The 22810-nt window shown below is 44.1% G+C and overlaps 1 protein-coding gene across 10 annotated transcripts in view; it reads right to left on the bottom strand.

The window, feature by feature from the left end:
- The window catches only part of MTCL1 (microtubule crosslinking factor 1), a 110800-nt gene extending 88643 nt beyond the window's left edge, over positions 1-22157 (bottom strand). For 5 of the 10 annotated variants that reach the window (XM_054191721.1, XM_054191727.1, XM_054191728.1 and 2 more), the window contains exons 1-3: positions 21699-22157; positions 9714-9938; positions 8064-8222 (exon numbers count right to left, since the gene is read on the bottom strand). In XM_054191721.1, coding sequence (XP_054047696.1) covers positions 8064-8222; positions 9714-9911 — 357 coding nt within the window. In that variant the 5' untranslated portion in view covers positions 9912-9938; positions 21699-22157. The remainder of the gene's footprint in view (positions 1-8063; positions 8223-9713; positions 9939-21698) is intronic. The other 5 variants (XM_054191723.1, XM_054191725.1, XM_054191722.1 and 2 more) reach the window with 1 other exon arrangement.
- Positions 22158-22810: the final 653 nt, after the last annotated feature.

Genomic DNA, 22810 nt, shown 5'->3' with positions numbered 1-22810 from the left:
AATTACCGGCGATGTGAAATGAAAACAGTTGGCACCTGCTGCCCGTCAGCCAGCCAAAGCGTGGCAGGAGAGCTGCGCCTCACGGGAGCGGTGGCACCGAGTTTGCCAGCGATGCCAGCTTGAAGGGTGCTTTTTTTACATGTTTATATACCCTTTCTCCTTCAGTTGAAGCTCCCTGATATGCTCAAGGCCAGATTCACTTGGGATCTGTGCTGGCTCCTCCGAGCCCTTGGAGGAGAGCAGAAAGGGCAAGGTGTGGGACACCTCTGAAACCACAGTGCCCTGAGTACCCATCTCCACCCCAAACACTGTATGACGCTTCCCACGTGAACATTTGCCAGATGGTGGCTGATCTGAATTTCACCCGAGTTTGGAGAGATAAGGGATATTCCTAATTAACTCCAGTGTACACACGGTTGTGGATATTCTGGCTTTACATCCCTGCTTCTGCTCACAGAACAGAAACACGCGGCGAAAATTTGCTTGGCCTGGGACAAGGGATTGCCCACACCTTGGCAAGGAAAGCAAAGGGATCTGTCCTCACCAAGGACTTATGCCCCAATTGAAGCATTAGTTAGAAATTGGAGATCATGCCCTCATTTTACCCCCCAGAACTGCACTTGAAGGATTTGCTACCAAATTTTACAAGGGCTTGCTGAAGAAAACCTTTAATTATGCTGTGGGTAGATTAAGGGAAAGAATAAAAAATAAGCCCATATTTTTCCCATGAAAGTTCTCTATAGATGTCACAGAGGCTACAGTTTGTTTGCAGTGTCACTGCTGAAGCCCATGTGACAGAGAGCAGGATTATTTTTGGTAACTGGGTGGAGGATGGGGAGACCAATACACAACTTGAGCTTCGTGGAGGTTATCTCCATGACAGTTTCTGTTATTGAAAGAGTCTTTTAGCTACTGAAAGACTTCTCCTATATAGCAAGAAAAATACACGACAAATGGGACATAGAGGAATTTCAGTTACTACACAAAGAAGGTTTCCTTATAATTAACCGGTACCCGGACAATTGTGCAGCTACGGTAGATGATTGTTCCTGCTGTAAATGCCATCACTTAAATGTCATTTCTCCATAGGCAAAGGCTAATTGAAGTCCACCAAAGCGTTTGGGAGTGAGGCCGCGAAGGGGGTGAGTTAGAAGAATCCCACGTCTGGGGGCAGGGGCTCTGCTCAGGTTGAGTACCAGGAGGGCAGGGTTTTTTTGCAGGATATAAAACTCTGGATCTGATCAGCAGAGTTACTACTGCTTTCTCTCAAAACCCCTCTCTGCAAGCATTATAGTAGGATTTGGAATTAGTGTCAGATGATTGCTAGCAAGCGTGGACAAATAACAAATGCCTAGAAAGTAAAAGGCTAGCCAAAGCTTGGTAGTAATTTATTTGGTAAATCACAAATTCAGATGCAGATACTGTTTGGGGCAGGGGGGTTATTTGTAAGCATAAGAGACTAACACAAACCATTAGAAAATGTTGTTTTCTTTTCTTGTTTACATATATTTTTTAAATTTCTAAAAAGAAATATGGAGAGCGCATTAGAAGATGTATAGTATCATTCTTTGGGAAAAAATAATTATGTTAATGACTTTGCTTCTTAACTGCTATACATTTTGAGTCAAGCCAGATCCCCTCCCACGCCTTCCCTCCACCCTGTTTGTTGGTATCAACACTGAACAAACTATTTCACTATCCGTACAGTTCCTGAAATGCCACAATGATTATAAGTCATTAACTGTGGTTTAGGTACCAATTCATTATTTATCACAGCGAAAAAAAAGATACCAGAGAAAAAATGGTGCTGCAGTAAAACTTTCATGCAGTTAATGGTTTTAGTTATGATTATTGCAGAAGACTTCATTACTTATAACTGTCACAAGCAGTAACTTCTAAGCAGGGTTACTGAGTCAACACTTGGGGATCTTGCTTAGCCCTTTTAATGTTATTTGAATCTATAGCTCACAGGTTTTCTCTTTGCCCTGTTTCTCAGCAAATTCCCATCACTTAAACTCACTAATAACTAAGAAAAGTCAGATACGTTACAACAATCAAAGATTTTTCACAATATAGCCCTACTTCACCCCAGTGTGTGAATTTCATTTGAGAAATGACTGAAGAACATTATGTGCTACCTTAATAAATATGTACAAAGTGCTAGCTAATGAAACGTGGGCAATATTTTCTACAAACAAGCGTGATTTCACCAAGAATAATTTCTTCACCATTTGTGTATATCTTTGCACCGTATCTACTTACTTATATCAGAGAGAAAAGAGGGAAAAGTGATTTCAGATTGGAATAATCACGCTTTACACACATGCTGCATGTATTATGCCCTACTTAAATGGTTCAAGGCAATGAAAATCAGACTGTCATGCTCAGCTCTAAGTAGTAGCCTCCAGATTTCATTTTGCTATATTATATTTATAGGGCTAAATTCTGTTATTGGCAAAATGCTCTCCACCTCTAGTGATGTTAAACAGAGTAGTACACGTGCACTTTGGAGCAAAATTTGCCTCTAAATAATATGCCCGAAATATATTCCATCTCATCTTGTATATTTCTACCATTTTTATAAGCATCTGAATGCAGCTTTTCACTCTGTTAAAAGGAGCAGATATTTTAACAGAAACATTACTTTGACTGTTAAAAGCATCAGTTCTTGAACTGTGCCTCAAAAACCAGGTGCTGCAGGGGAGGAGGGGAGGGGAAGCTCAGGCATGGCAGCATCCCCATTAGCCAGCGAGCCTTGGATGAAAGAGCCTTGAGAGAAGCCGCTGCCCTAAAAGCCCACAGGTAACCTGGGAAATCCCATTTACAGTATGTACTGGTTTTCATCTCAGTCTGTGTCCTGGAGAGATGTGTTGGAGACATTATTAACGGCTAGTGGACTTGCACTTCTCTCCTCTCATGTGGAAATGAATGGAAACAGTATTTCTTGCCTTCCCATTTTGCCTCTGCCTGCCTTTGTAAAAACACCAGCGAACACGAGCCGCAGTTGTGGTTCTCCAACAACTGGAAGTGATTTCCCGAGTGAACATGCCCGGAGAATAGCAATTGTGCCTCTAACATCCCAACAGTCTGGAGGGCTCGAAGCACAAATGATTTCAACTGAAGTAAGAAGCAGCCAAGAAAACCTCAGTATCGCAGAGGAGGTTTCCGCTTGGCCAGAGGTCCTTGCGAGAGAGAAAGCAACACCTCTGGTTGCTCTCCCTCCGGTCCTTCTGCTCTCAGCGGCAATACAGACCGTCACCTGCTCAGTACGGCCGTCCCACGAACAATAAATGCCCCTTTCTTCCCAGTTACACAATTGTCATTCATTTCTTGCTAAACCATTTCATAGCACTCACGTCAAATCTTTCGGCAGCTGCTACCCCCGTCCCTAATCCTCCTCTCTCTTTGTCTGGTCCGGCAGGGATGCCCTTCCCCAGCAGCATCAGCAATGCCACGGCCCTGACTCTTTCTCTTCCCTGGCTCACGATGCCAAACCCAGACAAAGAATGCAAGAAAATACACATTTAGCAGCTGCAAAAAAGCAACTGACTCATTCTCCCCACAGGGAACAGGAGCGGGTCCTGTGCCATCTCAGTGCATTTCTACAGTAAGTAGCAAAAATGATTTATTATTCCCTAGGTACGGAGTTTTTAGAGAGAGGATTACTCTGAGAGGTATTACTTGCAGGGGATTTAATGATCACTGTCCATAAAGGCACCCAACGGTTGCCAAGCATGACTTCATACTTGTTTAAACTTACACTAAAGATAGATCACCTAGTTGTGAAACATCCTTGCTGAGAAAATATAAGGAAGACACTCCCTAAAGATGCCCTGGTGGCTCCAAGGAAATGATGCTTGGGATGGGTTAGATGTTGAGTGGAAGACGTTCAAATCTCAAAGAAAATCCGCTTGCTGTTATCAAGCCTTTGAGAAAAGAGCTGGTTTGTTGCTGCTCAGGAAAGAATCGCTAAGGGGTTTGCGCTGGTGCAAAGAAAGGAAACTTTGGAAAGAGTTTTCTCAATGCTTGCTGGCTGACCAAGTTAAATTCTCAATATACATCAGTATCTCTCATGAGCTGAATTAGGATATTAGAAAGGGCGAAATGACAGTTGCGGGGATGTTGCTGAAGTGATGGAGTCATTTTTTTCTCTCCTGGCAGCCTATTGACTCAAACGGCAATGTTAATAACCTATACAACAAGAGAAAAAAGCAAGCAAGCCTTGGCAGTGATACGTGCACTTATGGAATCTGTGAGGGTACACTGCCTTCGCTTCTAAAGTTGTAAGGAAGAAGCAGCTTTGGTAAGTCACAGAAAATCCCAGCAAATTCCTAGAAGGGAGAGTTCTTAGAGACATCCCAGTTTTGCAAGGACGCGCTACAAAGAAGCGTTCACAGCAGTAGGCAAACTCTGAAGCTCTGATGGAGAATGCCACAAAAAAGGCATCAGAGAGAGGGTCAAAAGCAGTTGAAAAGTTCACAGTAAAAAAAAAAAAAAAAAAGGAAGAGCTGAAAAAGGGAAACTGAAAAAGTAGGTGAACGTAATTGTGGAAAAAAATTCAATGAACGACAGTGCTGCAGCAGTTAGAAAAGACTGAGGCAGAAAAACTTGGTACAGTCAGTAAATTTAAAAAATATTGAGGGAGAAAACATTATTACCTGGTAAAAGAAGTAGCTTCGAAAGAATCAGTGGAAGTACTCCAGGCAAGAGTAGCAGATTGATGAACCTACCCAGTGACAAACAAACAAAATCTGAAAAAAGATTAGGAAGCATTATGGGAAAGGAAAGCACCATATTATCTTTTGGTTAAGAGGACTGAAAAAAAGGGAAGTAGAGTGGCACGATTAAGCAAAGTGAATGCCAGGGTGCTGATGAAGACAGGCAGAGAAGAATAGTGTCTAACTGGAAGACATCAGAATCCGGTAAAATCCATGAGTATCGGTTAAAAATCCTTACCAATCCATAACTTAGCTCAAAATACATCTGTAGGAAATGCTTGAAAACTGGAGGGATGGAGCATGCTTATGGAAAAATTTAAAAAGAAAAAAGGGAAAGAGGTGGCATTATCCTAAAAACTTTTAAGTGAATCACTGATGATCTGAGAGCTCCTTATTGAAACAATCAGTGAAAAACAGAGTATTTTGATGGTGGGGAGTACCTGACAGATACCAGAACGAAACAAGAGTCTAGATGTGTTTTTTGATAGATTATGCAAAAGCTTCTGAAAGCATGTCGTGAAATGGGAATCCAGAAGCATCTGGGACTGGGGAGGAAGGTGCATTAGCTACGACACAGCAGTAGAAAAAGGGGTAAGAGCACGGTGAAGGATAGGGCAGGTGGCTTTTTGTCACCCTTCCTCTTTGTTGTAACTTTGCTTCTATTCTTTGCAAAGCTGAGACACACTGAGAAATGTTATTTAGTGACAAAACTGGAAAGGCTATCTCATGTCTGCTTTATACAACAACTTGAAATTATATGGTTTGGAGGAGGCAAAAGCAAATTTCCAAGTTAAAACTGCAAGGCTTTTTTGAAGGAAACACAAATTTTCTTTAGATAGAACAAGCCTGTAGATATTTCACACCAAAAAAATACTGTTGAAAGTACCACAGGAGATCAAAACAGGTACGGGGGTGAAAGAATATATAACAGCACTAAACATCGTAAATGTTAGGAATTTTTCAAAAGATTATTATAAAACACAAAGGTGGCTTTAAAGAAAGAGTGCTTGCAGAGATATGTACAGTGCCGAAAGATATTTTGGGATGCAAAATACATTAATCAACATATATGCCACCCCCTGCAGTGAGAAACTAGACCCGAGAGAATTGTACGGCAGGACAAAGCAGAAGTTAACACTGAATTAAGCAATGAACGTGAACATGGATGTGAGAAAACCTTTTCGTTGATCAGAGGATGATAGAGGAAAAGGCCTGAGAATAGTCAAGAATGTTACAGAAAATGAGCATATGGTGAGAGTGAGCTCTATCAGAGAGCGAATACTGTCTAACTGGGTCTCGGGCAACCCTCCAGGACTGGATAGAAAAGACGCTTCTTCTAACTGTCAGCCTTTAGATAGACAAGAGGCATAGTCAGGGTGGACTGGGAAGAAACTGCATGGCCTTTGGGTCATTTTTCTCCTGATATATAAAGCACTAGTTTTACCACTGGCATGTCTAGCACACATTCCTTTAGAGCCCTGTACACATTAAATGTCCCTGAAGAGGCATTGCTTCTGGTACTTCTGGTAGTTACTTGAACACATCTTGAGGCAAGAATTTATTTTTTTATTATTTATTTTTCAGCAATGTCAATAACATTGCAAACACATACTTATCTGGCACACGTATCAGTGTGTTTCTCCAACTTTTGCCTCATCTGTCCTTGTGTGACCTGCCGACGACCCAAAGCTCCATCTTTTCACCTGCTGTGACCTTGTGAAATTCTGACTCCCAGAGAAACCACCACTAACGGTACAAAAATAAAAAAGGACTATCTCTTCTACTATTACTACATCTTATGCTACATCTTACGCCCTGCTGTGCCTTCCAGATCAGCATGAATGCATCCCATCCACCTGCCACCTCCTCCTTTCCCTAGCTCCCCTCCAGCCTTTGCCTCTTACTTTTGCTTCCGAAGTAAGAGTGCGTTCACTTCGCCTTGCAATGCAACAGAGAGACACTTGGGTTAGCTGGGCTTCCCAGCCCTGCTAGGCTGCAGCAATATGAGAAACAGGGTAAATTTGGCCTGGTTAGAGCAAGTTTGAGACTCCAGCACCGCTGGACCAGTTTCTTTCCCACTGCTCACCCACAATTTAGTTTCTCAAGTTGTTTAATCCCAAAGACCATCAAGCAGCATCTAGTGGACCTGTGTGTTAATCAACAACAAGCAATACATTCAGTACTGTGGATGACACCGTATTTTTGCATGGAATATAGACTGCAGACCCTGTAACATGGTATCATGTCCATTAAGCACAGCACTCACAAATAACATTGAGAAAGAATAGCTAAAACATCATGCAGACTTTATCTTTCGTGTCAGGCTCCTAAGTAATCTAAGCAACACTGACATTTACCCTGGCCGATGGTCTGCCCTGTTAGGTATAAAATGCTCCAAAACTCTTGCAAGTCATAATCCACATGCACAGAGAAATTACATAGGGGTTGTCCTTATAAAACTGAGTCAGGCTTTGCGCCGGTTGACTCGCAAGCATTGTTTGAAAGATTAAAATAACACATAATCGCACCAAGCTCTCTAAATCTGAGCAGGGCTCAGAGGATAAATGCCTTACCTCATTATGTTTAAATGCTCTGTCTCAATCTGGTTGAAAACAGAGCAGAGGCTGTGAGCTGCCAATCTGCTCTACTGTTAAGAGAACAGAAATACCGCTACAGATCGGGATGTGGGCTCCGGCAAAGAGCATGCTTAGTATTTGGCTTTCATTTACTGTTCCCTGAGCCTCATCTCACTTACTTCTAAGGATTGTCACTTCACCTGGTATGACTATGTGTCAGCTCCAATTGAAATGATCCCTTTTCTCAACAGGCAGCGTTTCTGCGCCTGAAGTGCAACGTTACTTATACATTACAGACCACATTCCTGCTGCCTAGTTCATGCTGGTGGCTCCCACTGTCACCACTGAAGAGCACCAGCCAAAGCCTGTCTGAAGGATCCTCTCAGACAAGTCACGCACTCCTTATTTGACTCTTGAATAGGTGGAAGTCCCAGACTGCATAAAGGAGAGTCAGAGCCAGCTGGAGTCAAATCAAAGATAGTTTTGCTCCAGTAGGAAGAGAGGCTTTGAGGAGACAGTTTAAAATGGGACAGAAGTCCTGTGAGAAGCCCCGGACAAAAGCCCCAGCATCATTGCTCTACCTCTCTTATTGCTTCTCAATTACCAACACATTTGGGACATACACCAAAGGTGAGGAGACCTTTTAGGCAATTGTACAAACAGTATCAGTAGGCATTTCATGTCGGAGTTAGTCTAAGATGCTTGCAAGACAAATTTCCCACCTAACCCAGCAACACCGCTCTGCATGGCTTTCCTGACTATTGCTTACCTCTTTTAACTTGTCCAGCTCATTTTGCAGTGTCTGCTTGGATACTTCCACCTCAATAATTTGCTGCCGAAGGATTTCATTTTCATCTTCTGCTTTAACACGTTTCTCCTCCACGCTCTCCAGCTCATGGTGCAGTCTGACAGAAACATCTTTGGCTACCTGGTCAGAAGAGCACAAAGGCATGAAGAGGATCCATGAGGAGCAACAGCTACAGTGTGTCTCCTACAGTAGGAAGCATATTACAACTCTAGATAGCCAGCAGATTTTTAATTCAATTATGAGACTGTTGATGAAACACTCCAAGCCTTCCAAGTACCAAAATGAATATTCATTTCTAATGAAGAAATCCAAGATGAAAATAGATTTGATTACTCGTCTCCAGCTCCCTCTCCACATTATGCTAAAGCAATGTCATGAACAGCAAGAGGAAATAGGCAGATACCAAACCCACACATCAAAGTCCCAGTACATCACATCAATAAAACAAAAGATAAGGAATTGTACTGTAAAGTTGACAGGTCATCGATCAAAGCTGCATCCATGCAGCAGTCTCATCCACCCAAATTTGCTGCTGTGGCAGCAATCACAACTAGGCAAGAATGATATGAAAGCACAGAAATATATGCTAGCTTAGCTTTTCTGAGTCCAGCCTAACAAGAATAAATATTTACTCCAAAAGCATTTGGAAAGGTGATTCATCACGCAAAATGATGAATTACTGAATTACAACAAGTCAGCAAAAACAAGGCAAGCAAACTAAAAAACTCAATATCTCTTTCACTTGAATCTATGTACAAGATTTTTACTGAGTAATGTATCATTACTATTATGATAAGGTTATTGCTTGTTTTCTATCATAAAAGAGAAAATTAGGTCTGGCATTTTGAAAAGTTTGATGACTTGATATGTCACTCCCATTCCCATGGCTGGGAACCAATCATTCCAGTTGCAGAAGGTTTTATGGTTTGCATTTTTAAGTCCACAAATACTTAATAATTGTACTGGTAAGCAGTCCCTCTCTACAGAAAATATTTTCAAAGCAAGATAGCAATATTAAGAAAGACAAGTAAAGCTAGATAAGCATCATGCCTGTACAAAGCTTAGCCTTGATGGAAACATTTCTGAAAAATATAAAAACTGTTTCAGTATGAACATAATTTTTACAGGAATTTGTGTTTTTATGGGAACAGCATTTTGATTCTCGATCTGCCTTGCTAAAATATTATAACAGTCTGTTCCTGTTATGAGTAACTCATCAGGCACCAAGAAATGCAACTTTGACTAGTTTTTTTTCAGTTATTTGGCATAAGCAAGAAGAGAAAAGGAAGGAAATGGCATGAATTGGGAAAAGCATATCAGGTTTTGTTTATACAGTTTTGCAAAGCTAAGGTTTTCAGCAAAACCAGTAAAACAAAACCCTTTAAATCTTTCAAATGCACAAATGTAACTTGACTGCATTTCTTTCATTTTGAATCTAAGCATATGTTTTTTTACTCGCTAACACATCTTTTTAAGACGATAAGCTGCATATTTGTTCTCCACCGCAGAAGAAGGAAATTGGTCCTGACGTTTGGAGCACCCTTCCTTCCACCGCAGGGAGCTAAATTGCAGTCTGCCGTCTTTTGCTGTGAATACGAATCTCTCACCCACCTTTAAATCTTGTTCCAGGCTCCTAATGAGCTCTCCATCCACATGGCCTGTTTGTGCAACTTTCAAGCTTTTCTGTTCGGCTTTCCTGAGACGATATTGCAGAATGCGGCAATTCTTGTTTGCCCGGTCCAGCTCTCGCCGGAGCTCCTGCAGCTGGTAAACATCTTCCTCTAAATAACTGTCACGCATTTCTTCCATTTCAGCCCGAAGTTCATCCAGCTCATCCTGTGAGAAGTCAAAACAGTGCTCCATCATACCTCTAAATCTCACCCGTGGGAGCAAAATAGGAAACATGCTCACTAGGATACCATATTAATGAAGTGATACAGATTGCAACATGCAGCTCCAGAAGTCAGGGGAACAGAAGTTTTATCCCAACATTGACTAATTATGCTGAACTAAATTAATTAATATTTGTTATATTTCCTACAATTGCTTTATTAAAAATAGACCAGATGCTTATCTGTCTCCTGAAACTGGTAAACACCTTCATTTTACCATCCCTAATCAAAATAAAAACAGCATAATACTTTGCCACTACCTGAAGCAATTCCTTGCTTTATTCAGACTACAGTAAACCTCCTTAGCCAAGAACCTCAACAGCCCTGTGTGATGTGCCTTTTTAACAACTGGCACTTCCAAAAAATGAAATTGCCCCTTGAAAACTTTAATGCATCTTTACACCACATACCAAACTGCCCCATATGAAAATGCTGTCCCATCTGAGCCAAGGACCATGCTCATGCTTAATGACAGATGGGTTGGGTGCAGGAGGAAGTGCGTTTTGGTTGTGTGCACACACATTTCAATAACAGGACCACAGGGACAAAATAAAACCTGTGCCCATGGGAATAACCTGGTCATTATTTTCTGGGCATCGTGAACTGTCCCAATTCCACATTATGCCATGAGTGGCACATGTTCTCTAAAGTCAGATTTAAAGATTTAACGGCTGAACAGGATAAACTCTTATCATTCCCATTTGTTTAATCTGTGGATGACTGAAGCTCTAGAGCTAAAACTCTTATAAAGGTCTTCCAAGCTCAGGGGCACAGGCCATTGAACTACTTTGTGAGAGGAAAACTATGACTCTACTAACTTCGAACAAAGTTGGGGGGAAAAAAAACACAAAACAGAACAAAACAAGAAAAAGAGCCAGGAAGAGAATATTTTAAACAAACTACTAATTTTTAAATTGTTTTCCTTAGAATTGCATTTGACATTACCAAGACTAAATTTTCTGCAGAAAACATAACATAAATGAGATACACGAAGAACTTGCACTGGGGCTGGCTGCACTGTCACCTCACTTCTGAATTGTAACTGACACTCGAAATACCAAGGATGGCTGGAGAACATGTCACACTTGTATCAGGCGGAGAAGACACTGCTATGGAGTTAGGTCCCTTGACAAAGTCCCCCCCAGTGCTGGACCATTGCTGTCCAGTCCCTCCATGAATGTGTCCACCTACATCCCTCCTGGTAGTCCTCTCAACCATTCCCCCTTCCCATGGTCTAACTGGATGGACAGTCATGTTTCTCCCCATATTCATCTTGCTCCACTTGAGCTTTAGTCACAAATGAGGGACAGATCTTACCTCTGAGCACAGTCCTGACCAAAGGAAGATGGGTCAAACCTCTTTAGCATAGTTACATAGTTAACTCCTCCTAAAGAGAAGGAGGCTGAGGGGAGACCTTATCGCTCTCTACAACTACCTGAACGGAGGTTTTAGCCAGGTGGTCAGTCTCTTCTCCCAAGTAACAGGCGATAGGACAAGAGGAAATAGCCTCAAGTTACGTCAGGGAAGGTTTAGACTGGATATTTGGGAAAATTTTTACACTGAAAGGGTTATTAAGCATTGGAACAGGCTGCCCAGGGAAGTGGTTGAGGCACCATCCTTGGAGGTATTTAAAAGATGGGTAGACGTAGTGCTTAGAGATATAGTTCGGATTAGTGATGGTTTTTGTCAGAGTTACGTTGATGATTGGACTAGATGATCTGAAAGTTCCCTTCCAACCTAGGCAATTCTACGGTTCTACATTAGAATTAATAGTGTTACTCCTACTAAAATCCCATCCATGTATAAAAACTCCAGTGTTTAGACAGCGATGTTTTAACTTCAGTTAGCTGAACCAGCGTAAATCAAACTTTAGGTAAGCACAAGTCTTGCTATTTTTAAAACAACCACTCTGGGCTCAGCAGCGAGGTTCTGCTCCACCAGTACAGCCCTCCCAGGGCTCGACACAGTGCCCCTTAGATGCTCAGAAAGGACAGACGGGTTTTCTCATAATCCCACTATATCGCTATACATTCTCAATATATTCAGTTTTCTGCTATAGGGGCATCCTGCCCCACAATCTCCCTGGGACAGCTGCAGCAGTAGGATATTTGTGTGGATGGAGAAGCTCAAGGGTTACTGCTCAGTGAGCTGGATCATGCTTGAGCTATACACTGACTGAAAAGGAATGAAGTAAGCACAGTAACAGAAGTTATCCTTGCAGCAATGACACCCTCAGAAGCTGCAAATACATTAATTAACCAAAACCAGCAGACTGCGAGGAAGCAAATGAGCTCTGCAGACCAAGCCCAGCAGAATTCTTTCAAAATAATTTACGGTCCAGGCCCTATCTACCCCTCCTCAGGGTATGGCCAAATACTCAGGCCAGTTTACAGCCGACACCCTGGTGAAGTTTTGACAAATTATTGGTATTTTCACAAAGGAAAACATAACAACATATGCTTGAGTGAACTGTGGCGAAGACCTGCTTTTCTTTTTAACATACGCACTTTTTCACTATGCTTCACATTTATAGACACTTTCAAGAGGTAAAGTAAAAGTTTACCCAGTAAAGATGGAGATGCAGAAGAAAATGTCAAGGTTTTAGAAACTGGTTAGAGAGTAGCAGTGGCTTTTGAACCTAAGAAAAGGAGCATACTTTCGTGTTACCAGTATATTAACTAGGTATTTTGGCTAAGGTAATCATACCAAAAGTACAGTCTCTACTATCTGAGCTAATACAGCCCTCTGGGATGAACAGGACCACAGTTACTGCTTTGGGATGTCTGCAGACTCGGGAGTTGAATCTACCTCAATTAGATTTAAGATCAATTAACATTTTAATATCATCTTCAGAATGCTACTGTTAGATTAGATTAATAATTTGGTTGTAAAATGAGAATTTGGAAACACAAATCTGCAATAAAGGAAAACATCTGTCATCACCAAATTAATGGGATCTAGTTTATAACCCGATGTTTATACTTCAAGAACTAAGCAATGGCTTTCATGTACTAAGTAGCCTGCAAAAAGCAATTACAATGCTATTGCTCATGTCTTAAACTCCCTTCTTACCTATATCTGGTTTTAGAATTAGTAAATCTGATCAGTTTCTGGACAAACATTACACAATATTTGTCTTCAAAGTATTTATTACAACCAAATTTGGGAAGTGAAACTCGCGTCATTTTAAACAACCCAATCCCTGAAAACAATCATCCCACTGAAACTGAATATTCCCAAATCGTCTCAGTGGGCACAGGAGCTCTCCCAGCCTAAGAGTCACTCTGTCTCCCTTGGAGACTTGAATCCAATGTCATTCCTCCCACCAAAGAAGTTCCCCAAAGAGCTGCAAGCGTTGGCACGAGCTATATTTCAGTAGATAGACCTGCCTTTTAACTCCAGGAAAACTGACATTTTCTCCATCTCCCTTAACAGCACAACTCTGACATTGTAAGTCTGTGACTTTTTTTTCTTATTCTTGCCTCTGATTTCAGTTAAAAATACACAGTTTGCTTTTCTCTAGTGTAATTTTGCAGATAAACTAAAATCTAAGATACTATCAAGAAATCTGTAATTCAAACATCTCAGATTTTTTTTTTTTTACTGAATTGAGCTTCTTTTCCACGCTTAATTTTTTTCTATTCCCAAAACTTTTGCATAGGAATCAGACTGTGTTTGGACTCCTTGTACTTAGGAATACAGCATCCTTTGGATGAGCTTTAAAAGGTGGCCATATACATGCAAACACAACGCGGACACAAACAATTTTGACTGTCTAAGGAGCAGAAACATCGAGGTATGGGCGGCACGCAGCGCCAGCCCGCTTTCTGCTGTAGTACTGCAGTGCCTGGGGCTTGGACCTACATAGTCTGTCCAGCCCAGGAAGGAAAAACCCAAATGGGACAGATTAAATCTTTTTGAGTAGCAAGATGAAGTCCTATTTTTATATATTAGAAATATATATACAGGAGCACGTCACCTCTGTAACGTCAAAATATAAGAAAACGATAGGTGGTTCAGCTTTTGTATGAAAACACACAGTTATGGATGCTGGGATAACCTTTTACTAGTTATAGTAAAGACAATCTTGCTCTCGATACAGGCCACAAAACCAGTGGCGAGGGCATAGATGCTTCCAGTTCATGACAGCTTATTCTCCTCGGTAGGTACTTGTCATTCTGCTGTAGATGCTGAAACCTTGTGTTAGCGTCTCCTCAGTCAGAGCTGTTACGATTACCCCTACAAAACCAGGACAGCTTAAACTCCTCTTCCAAAGTGATGCAAGCACACAAAACGGAGGAAGCTAAGTTAAAGACCCAGGGAAGTGGAAATTACAATTGAAACTGTGATGCTCCTACAAACTAAACTGGCAGTCCTATCACTTCCAAGGAAAACATGTCAATCATTAGCGAAATCAAAGGTAAATGCAACAAAGCCAGAACCTTAAAAATCCCATACTCAGTAGTTTGCAAAAAAAGCTGTTTTGGCTGCGAGGCAGTTGGAAGTACTAGATAAACCCCATCCCTGACTTCATTAAAATGTATTGTTCTTATTACTATTATTATTGTGAGTGAGAATTAAAGCTCTTTCTCTCAGGAGGTATTCAGCTTCATACTGTGGACTTTAATATTGTAAAAGTGAAGAAAGAGAGCAGAATAGGCACTTAAAAGTAATTAAAGCCAACGAGTAAGAAAGCGGCCATCCCTCTTTGTGCATCTAAAAAAATGGAGAGCCTGTTCCCTTCCTTAATCAGGGAGGACCTGCTCCAGCATCCCAAAGGGCCAATTGAAATTGGGAGGTTAAGTGACAGCATAAGAAGCTTCACTTTGCTCTACATTCCTGTAGGGGATGAGAGCCTCCTCTTGATCCCTTTTAATTTAATGGTAATTACGTTATTATTTTCAGTAAGAACAGCACCAGGCAGAGCGTCCTGGAAGAAAGAATGTTGTTTAGAAAAAAGCTAAACTGCTTTTCTTTCCAGATGTCACCCTGGTCATCAGAAAGAACAAATGGAAGTGTGGAAAAAACCCCAGCTTTTTAAACTGGCAGCTCTTTCCAAATTTGCAGTAGAAATCCAGTTTCTCCTGCTCCTGAGTCTAACCGCTTATGGTTTCAGGTGCTCGGCCCAAATGACTTCCTAAAGGCCAGCTGTTTGGGGTCTAATAGGGATCTCTCATCTGAGACTCGTGGGGTGGCCGGACAAACAGGGCCACGCTTAAACAGCTGCTCCATTTGCAGGATTCCCCGAGACTTCGGTGCCAAAAGCAAGTGAATTAGGATCCACTGTTTGCCTGTCCGTCTAATAAGCCGAGGTGAAGTGGCTGAAAGGGGAAAGCCTGTGCACCGTTTACGTGGCTGCGTAGCCCAAATACATACTGATGGTGTCATTTCACATCTGCACTGTGCAAATTGAAGACTTGCCTGGCAGAAGAGAAGCCATTATCTCCTTAATACCTTTACTGATGTCATGCTTGTTTATTATTGATTTAATTTACAATGAAGTATAATTAAGGGTAAATTATAGGAATATGCCTTGTTTAGGATTCTTGGGTGAAAAAAAAGGAGAGAGAAAGAGAGTCAGGCCATGCAGCTATTACACTAAGAAACCCACACTCCTGACTCATTCCCACTGAAGCAACCAGGAATACTTGCGCAACTGACGGGCTGTGTCTACCCGGCCAGTCTGGTTGAGATCCGTAATGAGGTTTGAAAGTAAATTTTCCAGTCATCCCCACCAACTGCGCCCTCGTTCAGCCCGCAGAGCACAACAGAACCGGCTTTCTTCTGAAGTAAAATAAACAGAGACTTACGCTCCAAGGGCGCACCAAATGTGCTCCATTACTCTTGAGTCCTCTGGACAACTGTAAAACACATGTACAATGGGGAGGTTTCGTTCAAAGGGCCAGACTAAATACAATCCAAAGTAAGACCCTTAAACTGCATATAAAGACAGAGGTAGGGGCATCAGCACGAGCTGCATCTAGGTCAGCCAGCTGATCTACCCTCACTGAGCTGAATTACTGGCTAAAATAGAAAAAGCTCTTAACTCAGAGTGCAAATGGAGACTAAAAACTGTAACCCAACCACGAGTCAAAAAAAAAAAAAGATTTTTTTTTTTTTAAATAACTATTAGCGACAAATCACATGCAGAAAATAGCATAAAAGCCATATGGATACTGAATTCATTACTGTGCATTTACAGTTACATATATTAGCAAATTGAAAGTCATAAGGCTCCAGTGAAATAGAACTCAACAGTGTCCAGAGGTTGTATACTAACTTGGAAACATCTGCAAACTAGAAAAACAAAAAGATACAAGACCAACAAACTGTACAGTATTTAAGCAAATGCAAGTGACAGATGAAATTCAATTGTCTATGTAAAAACCTAAGTATTTATTAATTTAGCTGAAAGTAATCTTTATACAGTATGCCAATACTACTTTTTAAATAGGTTATTTAATACACATTAAATCAAATGAGGGGAGAGTGAGGAAGGGAGGAGGGGCGGAAATTACAGTGGGAGGTTGCTACTGCGCTGGAGAATCCAGAACTTCTAGAAAGTCCTTGATAAATTGAAGAATCATGAACTGTGATTTTATGTAACCTCTGTTTTCAAATTTTAAATCTCTCAAACTGTCTGTATGTAGGAGATGCTGCTGCTAAGGAATAAACACATCCCCCATATCACTTTACAGCAGTGATAACTGCAGTAGGCTGTATATGCTCTAAAAGGCTTTGATTGGGAAGAAAGCAACAACCATTATTTTTTCCTGTTGCAAAATATTTTAATGAACCTAAAGTCCCTGGGCCCTTGATATTATTGCTTAGCTCTCAAACCAAACTACAAGTCGTGCACCGATCCGACGTTGTCTGAAGGTTGTGCACAAAACAAGATGAGAACTGAAAAATCGGAGGACCGCGAGCACCCGTTGGCTTCAGGGATGGTTTAAGTTTGCAGGATCCAAGAGCGAGAGCAGCATCTGGCAGCTTTTCTGCTTCATTCAAGCATTAGCCCCAGTGTTGTTTCAACACAACCTCTCAACTGGGTGGGCGAAGCCATTTGAGCAGTCATCTGGCTGGTGCAACATTGATATCATCTATTGACAGCCACCACGGGAAGCTATTGCCCAGTGCATCACGCAACTAATCCCCTCCAGGCAGGGCAGGGGTTGATGGGGAAACAGCTGGGGCTAACAAGGCACATGGCCTCGCTCCTCTTCCCCGAAGTGACATCTCCCTCCGACAGCTGACCGTCCCTCTGGCCAGGCCCAGCCACGCAGGTTTTGTGCCCCAGGCAGGGTTATCACCTCCATTCTCTTGGGGACCACCAGTCACCAAGCGGCAAAAGCAGCATGTCAAGCAGAGATGGGGGACAAGCTTTGTTTTGCTAACCCCGGTAACTGCATCATTTTTGCTCTGCAAACGCCTTTGACATACACAACTCCTGCAGGTTAAAAAAAGAAATGGTGGTATTACTCCTCCTGAGTTCGTCTCAAGCCTACGGACTCAAAGATCTACAGTTTCAAGGGAGCTGAGAAATACGATGTAACCTCATATGACACACACTGTGATTTTAAACAAAATGAACATCCTTTAGATGCACCAGAGTGGAACAAGGGGCCTGGGGTGGCCCCTTAATTTATATCCAGCACACGTCTCAGATAAAAATTAATATAGAAAGAATAAAGACAAAGCAAAACAAACAAGACGATTATCTAATAAATCCAAGGTAGTTTAGAAGATATTTTTGTGCAAATCCACACTGTAGCAGCATTTCTGGCATGCTAAACTTACACCAACACATGCACTGGGAGATGGCCCCGTAAAGCAAAGCAGAGCAAGCACCAGTTTCATTTTAAGGGCTGTACGAAGTGTTATGCCTCATGTAGGAGGCTGCTTTTACATCGTGGCCATGAAGGACGTAAAGAGAAAAGGAGCATGTGTCACAACTAACATACCACTGCTGTTTCTGCTAGCATGTTTAATTACAACAGTCTGAATTAAACTTTGGCCAAGACAAAGCAAGAACAATTTTAATTGCTAAAATTTGTGCCCTCTTCCTTAGGATCCCTCATGCTTTAGAGGGCTTTACACCACAAAGAGCTTCTTTCAAAGTTTCCCAAGGACTTGCATGGTGCATGACACTTCTCCACGTGCTGGACACTTTAAAGTAAGCCTGAAAAACAACCACTTGTGTGGGCACTATTTTGCTATTACTAAAAGGAGTGGCTAGCAATAATTAAAACTTTACCTTTCACTACCACTGACCAATGACCTCCTGGTTCCACAGAGTCAGCCACCATGACATAATTTCTCTCCTACCCATCAACAAATAAGTGATACCTTTTAAATGCTGCTGTAGTATTACAGTCTTCCCCCAGAGGTAGCTGAAATAAGGGTACGCAAGAAATACATGATATTGAAATCAACAATGAAATTTCACAGAGGTCGTAGAAGAAAGACTTCCCAATGTAAACACTTCTCCTCAGACACTTCACCTGCAGGCTTAACTTTAGAGAGTTGGCCACTGCTGGAGCCAAAGTCTCATCCAGGGTAAAAACACAGTCCCTGGAAATACATAAGGTGGTAACTTGATACCGTGTTGAGATCTGGCTCACAGCTCATGAAGTATGAGACCTTTGCAGCACCAACAGTTTGGTCTGGAAAGGCTTCCATGGAGCATTCTGGGAGACTTTCTAGGACTTCTTGAGTAGAAATAAAAACAAACGATCATGTTTGGTTTTTTTCCTAGAAGCCCTTTAATCTCCAGTAATCTTTAGCGTGTATATATATATATACACACATATACATAGACTTAGTGCTATGTTCTACAACCTATGTTCCAGACACAGGAAAGATATGTGAAAGACCTTCCTATGTGAAAGATATATTTCCCTGAAACAAGCTTTAAAATTATGCGCACTTACTGTTGCACTCCAGCTGCAGGGAGGGATAAGGAGGAGCGAGAACTACAAAATTCAGCATATGGCCACGCTCAAGAAATTAACAGGTTTTTTTCTGGGATTTAGCTAATCATTTGTCTATTTACAGCTGACAGCTTCCCTGTTATCCCTTTACTCCCTCCAGCTAAAGGAGAAACACAGCTTGCTCCAATACCAACCAAGAGAACTGCATTGTAAAAAACATGAGGAACAGACCCACAAGTGAACAACTCAGGCAATGCTGTGGTTTTAATTTGCAGAAGGTTTTTATAGTTTCCCTAGGAAAGGAAAATTAAGTTTGGGAATTTTCCTGATAACTTTTGCACCACTAGGACGTTTCCAACTATTTTGAGAGAGGAGCAGAACGGCTAAGACTTCATGCACCCGGGTGGCCAAGGAGAGCAGACAGACCATGTACTCATTCCCCTCAGAAGGGGTGACAGGGTGAGCTTGTGGCTTTCCAGGCCCCAGGACGTGCCCATTGGAGGTCAACTGAGACACAGACCCCCAAGAAACCAGTCTGTATTACCCTACTGACCTCACAAATGCTTGTAGCCTGAAAAAGATATAGTCCAAATCAAAGAAGGATTGCGAGACAGTTGTCGCAGATGATGAAGACATCAAAGTGAAGGACACTGTTGCACAAGGTGATGAGTTTGAAATTCTGTAGCATAAAGTTCTTTACCTAGGACATCCCAATGTCAATCACCTTGTGTGATCATGAAGTCCCCCAGGTGGAACACCCTAATGGTGGTCGGTCACAGACAATTCAGACAAACCCTTTTTTTCAGTTTCCCATAGTTAAAAATGACTTTCAATATGAAAGAAGAGGCCTCGCACACTCTTCATAATGGGTTAAAGTTTAAGTACCATAATTGTGCAAATCCTGTAATGCAAAGAGATGCTCCTGGGCTTTTGGCCTCCATAACTTCTAATGGCAGTGCCAGTACCTACTCCTAAAGCAATTCCTATTACCAATTCTGATTACATCTCCTCTTGTTTCTGGGCTGTCAAGTAAAACAGAAGCTTCTGATAGAGGTTCTCTGTGCTGCTCATCATTTTATAGACTATTACTTTTCTCTAACATACTCCAGAGTTTTCCATCCAAGGAGTGCTATAAAAGCTTTGCTATGCGCCAATAATTTTTATTGGTCTAGTTCTGTATTATCCTTTTCTAGATGACCACAGTATTTCAGGTACACCCGCTGATCTGTGTAACAGCTACAGATCTATAAAACCTTTTAATATTTTCTTTGTTATTCTCTGTTCAGTTTCCACTGAAATCTAGCATAATTTTTGTCTGCAGTTTCACATTGAGCAGAAATTTTCATTGCTCCTTCTCTCATGATGCTCCTGAGTTAACACAACACATTTAAAACCCAGAAAAGTGCATACTCAGACCTTCTTCTCTCCAAGTGCTTCAAATTTTCGATATTGAGATCCATTTCCCATCCTCTGCCTTTATTTTTCATTCATTCCTCAGGGGTTAAGTCTACGATTAAGTTCTGTCTGGTCTTTGCTGGGCTTGACTTAAGATTAAAAAAAAAAAAACTTAATGTCATCTGAAAATTTTGCTGTATCATTGCTCGTTCCTTTTTCCAGTTCATTAAGCAGCACCAGACCCAGCAAAGAACCTTGCAGCACCCCTGCTGTTAACCTTTTGCTATGCTGAACATCGTTTCTTGTCCCTTAGCCAAAACCCCTTAACAAGCCCAGTCTATATCTTTACCACCCTTCTATCCCAAGGTTATACCCAACTCCGGTCCTTATCTGAGTAAAACTCCCATGGATTTTCACAGTCATTTTGCTTGACAACAGGGTGTTTTCAAAATCAGGGAACACAGATTATTCTCACATGGTACAGTAGCTGTGGTTACATGATTATCTCAGTTTATCTTATTTATAGATCTTTATGGATGGAGCCTCCTTGCTGTGCCAAAAGATCAGATTGTAAGTGCAAGTCCAACTAAAGGTTCCCGCAGGTCAACCCAGCTCAGAGCACGCCTGAATTTAGCTTTTCTGTTTCTCCGAGGATGAACGCACATAGATGTACTTTTCTGCCTATACAAGGATGCGATGACACTTTTTATTGCTGCTCTTGTTATTCTATTAGTACTTCACAACGAGCGGCTTCGCTTTCCAGTGATAAAGTAACGCAATAAACAGGCAACACGATGCTGTCATCCTTTCCGCGTCAAATGAGGGAACCGGTTCCTTTGGCTTTTCTTAACGGGTGAGACTGAGGAAAACAGTTCCTGGAAAGCAAGGTCTTGCCAACCAGGAGAGCGTTTGCGGTGCTTTAGGGAAGAGTGGGGGTCTGCTGAGCCACCACCACGCCAACCCAACGTAACGTTGCCACGGTACATGTTGCACCGGACTTAACGTTCATCCAGCCTCCGCAAATCGGGCTTTTGCGGGGAGCCGGGATCACACGTTTAAATCCCTCATCTGCCCTTAAGCCGTGCCACGGCCCCGCTTTGCCGGGGAGCGCCGAGGCTCCCGGCGGGCTCTCCCTGCCCCTATTTCTCTCCCACGGGTGAAACTGAGCATTTGGTCCGGCGAGGGGGCGGGGGGGTTGAAGGGAGGGTGTCCCACGGGAGGTGACTTCAGACCGCGCGAATCCACTGGCCGCCCCCAGCGCCCACCCCGCAGTCCCGGGCAGGAGAGGGCTGCGCCTCCCCCGCCGCCTCCCCCTCCCCTCCCCTTCCCTTCCCCGAGCCGGGGACCCGCCGAGGCCGGGCTCCGCGGGCGATGCTCACCTTGAGGTACTCGTTCTCCGAGCGCAGCTCCTCCACCTCCCGCTGCAGCTCCTCCGGGGCCGCCGCCGCCGCCGGCTCCCCGCGGCTCGGGGCTCTCCCCCCGCCCGGGGGCGCGGGCAGCGGATCCCCGCGGGGGCCGGGGGGCGGCGGGGCTCCGCGCCCGGTGCCGGTGCGGCTCTGCTCGGCGGCGGTGTGGGCGGCCGGCGGCTCCCGGTCGCTGGAGCCGGTGCCGGACTCGGCGTCGCTGCTGGCCGCCGGGGCCAGGCGCTGCTCGTCTGAGAGGGGCTCGGAGGGGCAGTCGGAGAGGTCGGAGCTGCTGTCCGTGTGGCCGACGCGGGCCAGCGCCGCCGCCGCATGGCCGCTGCCCGCCGCGGCGCCCCGCTTCCCCTTCCTGCCCTTGCCGGGTGGCGGGGCCGCCTCGCCGCCGGGCTGCTGCCGCCCCCCACCCCGGCCGCCGGGGCCCGGCTCCGGACCGCGGGCCCCTCGCTTGACGCAAGGGGCGGCCTTGACGGCCGCCCTGCCGGCGGCGCTGAGGGGGGCGGCGGCGGCCTTGCCCCCCGGGGCGGCGGGGCGGCGGGAGAGGCGGCCCGGCGCCGCCAGCAGCCCCGCGGCCGGCGGGTGGGAGCCGGGGTGCGGCGACGGGGGCGACCGGCCGGGGAGGCCGGGCGACTTGGGGGGAGCGGGCGGCGGCTTGGCGGCGGCGGCGGCGCGGGCGTGGAGGTCCTTGAGGAAGGGTCTGGCGGGCGACGGGGCGCGGTGCAGCCTCTTCTTTTCGGCGTGCGGGTGGTGGTGGCCCGGAGAAGGCGGCGGCGGCGGCCGCAGCGCGTCGCCGGGCCCCGGGCCGGGGCCGGGGCCGTTCATCGCCTCCATAACGCGGGCCGGGGGCGGCGGGGCGGCAGCGGTGGCCGCGGCGGCGCCCGGCGGCGGCAGGAGCGAGGGTCCCCGCGGGGCGCGGCAGCAGGACGGGCAGCCTCCTCCAGCCTCCTCGCTCGCTCTCTCATCACTTCTGTTTCTCCCAGTCACAGCCCTCACACTTTTCTTTCTCGATCCCCCTCTTCCTGCCCCCCCCCACCTCCTCCTCCTTCTTCTCCTCCTCCTCCTCGCCGCTCTCT

This window comes from Rissa tridactyla, chromosome 2 (genome assembly GCF_028500815.1).
Source record: "Rissa tridactyla isolate bRisTri1 chromosome 2, bRisTri1.patW.cur.20221130, whole genome shotgun sequence".
Taxonomy (NCBI): domain Eukaryota; kingdom Metazoa; phylum Chordata; class Aves; order Charadriiformes; family Laridae; genus Rissa; species Rissa tridactyla.
Note: the sequence above shows the minus strand (reverse complement) of the source record. Positions and strands in the feature narration are given on the sequence as shown.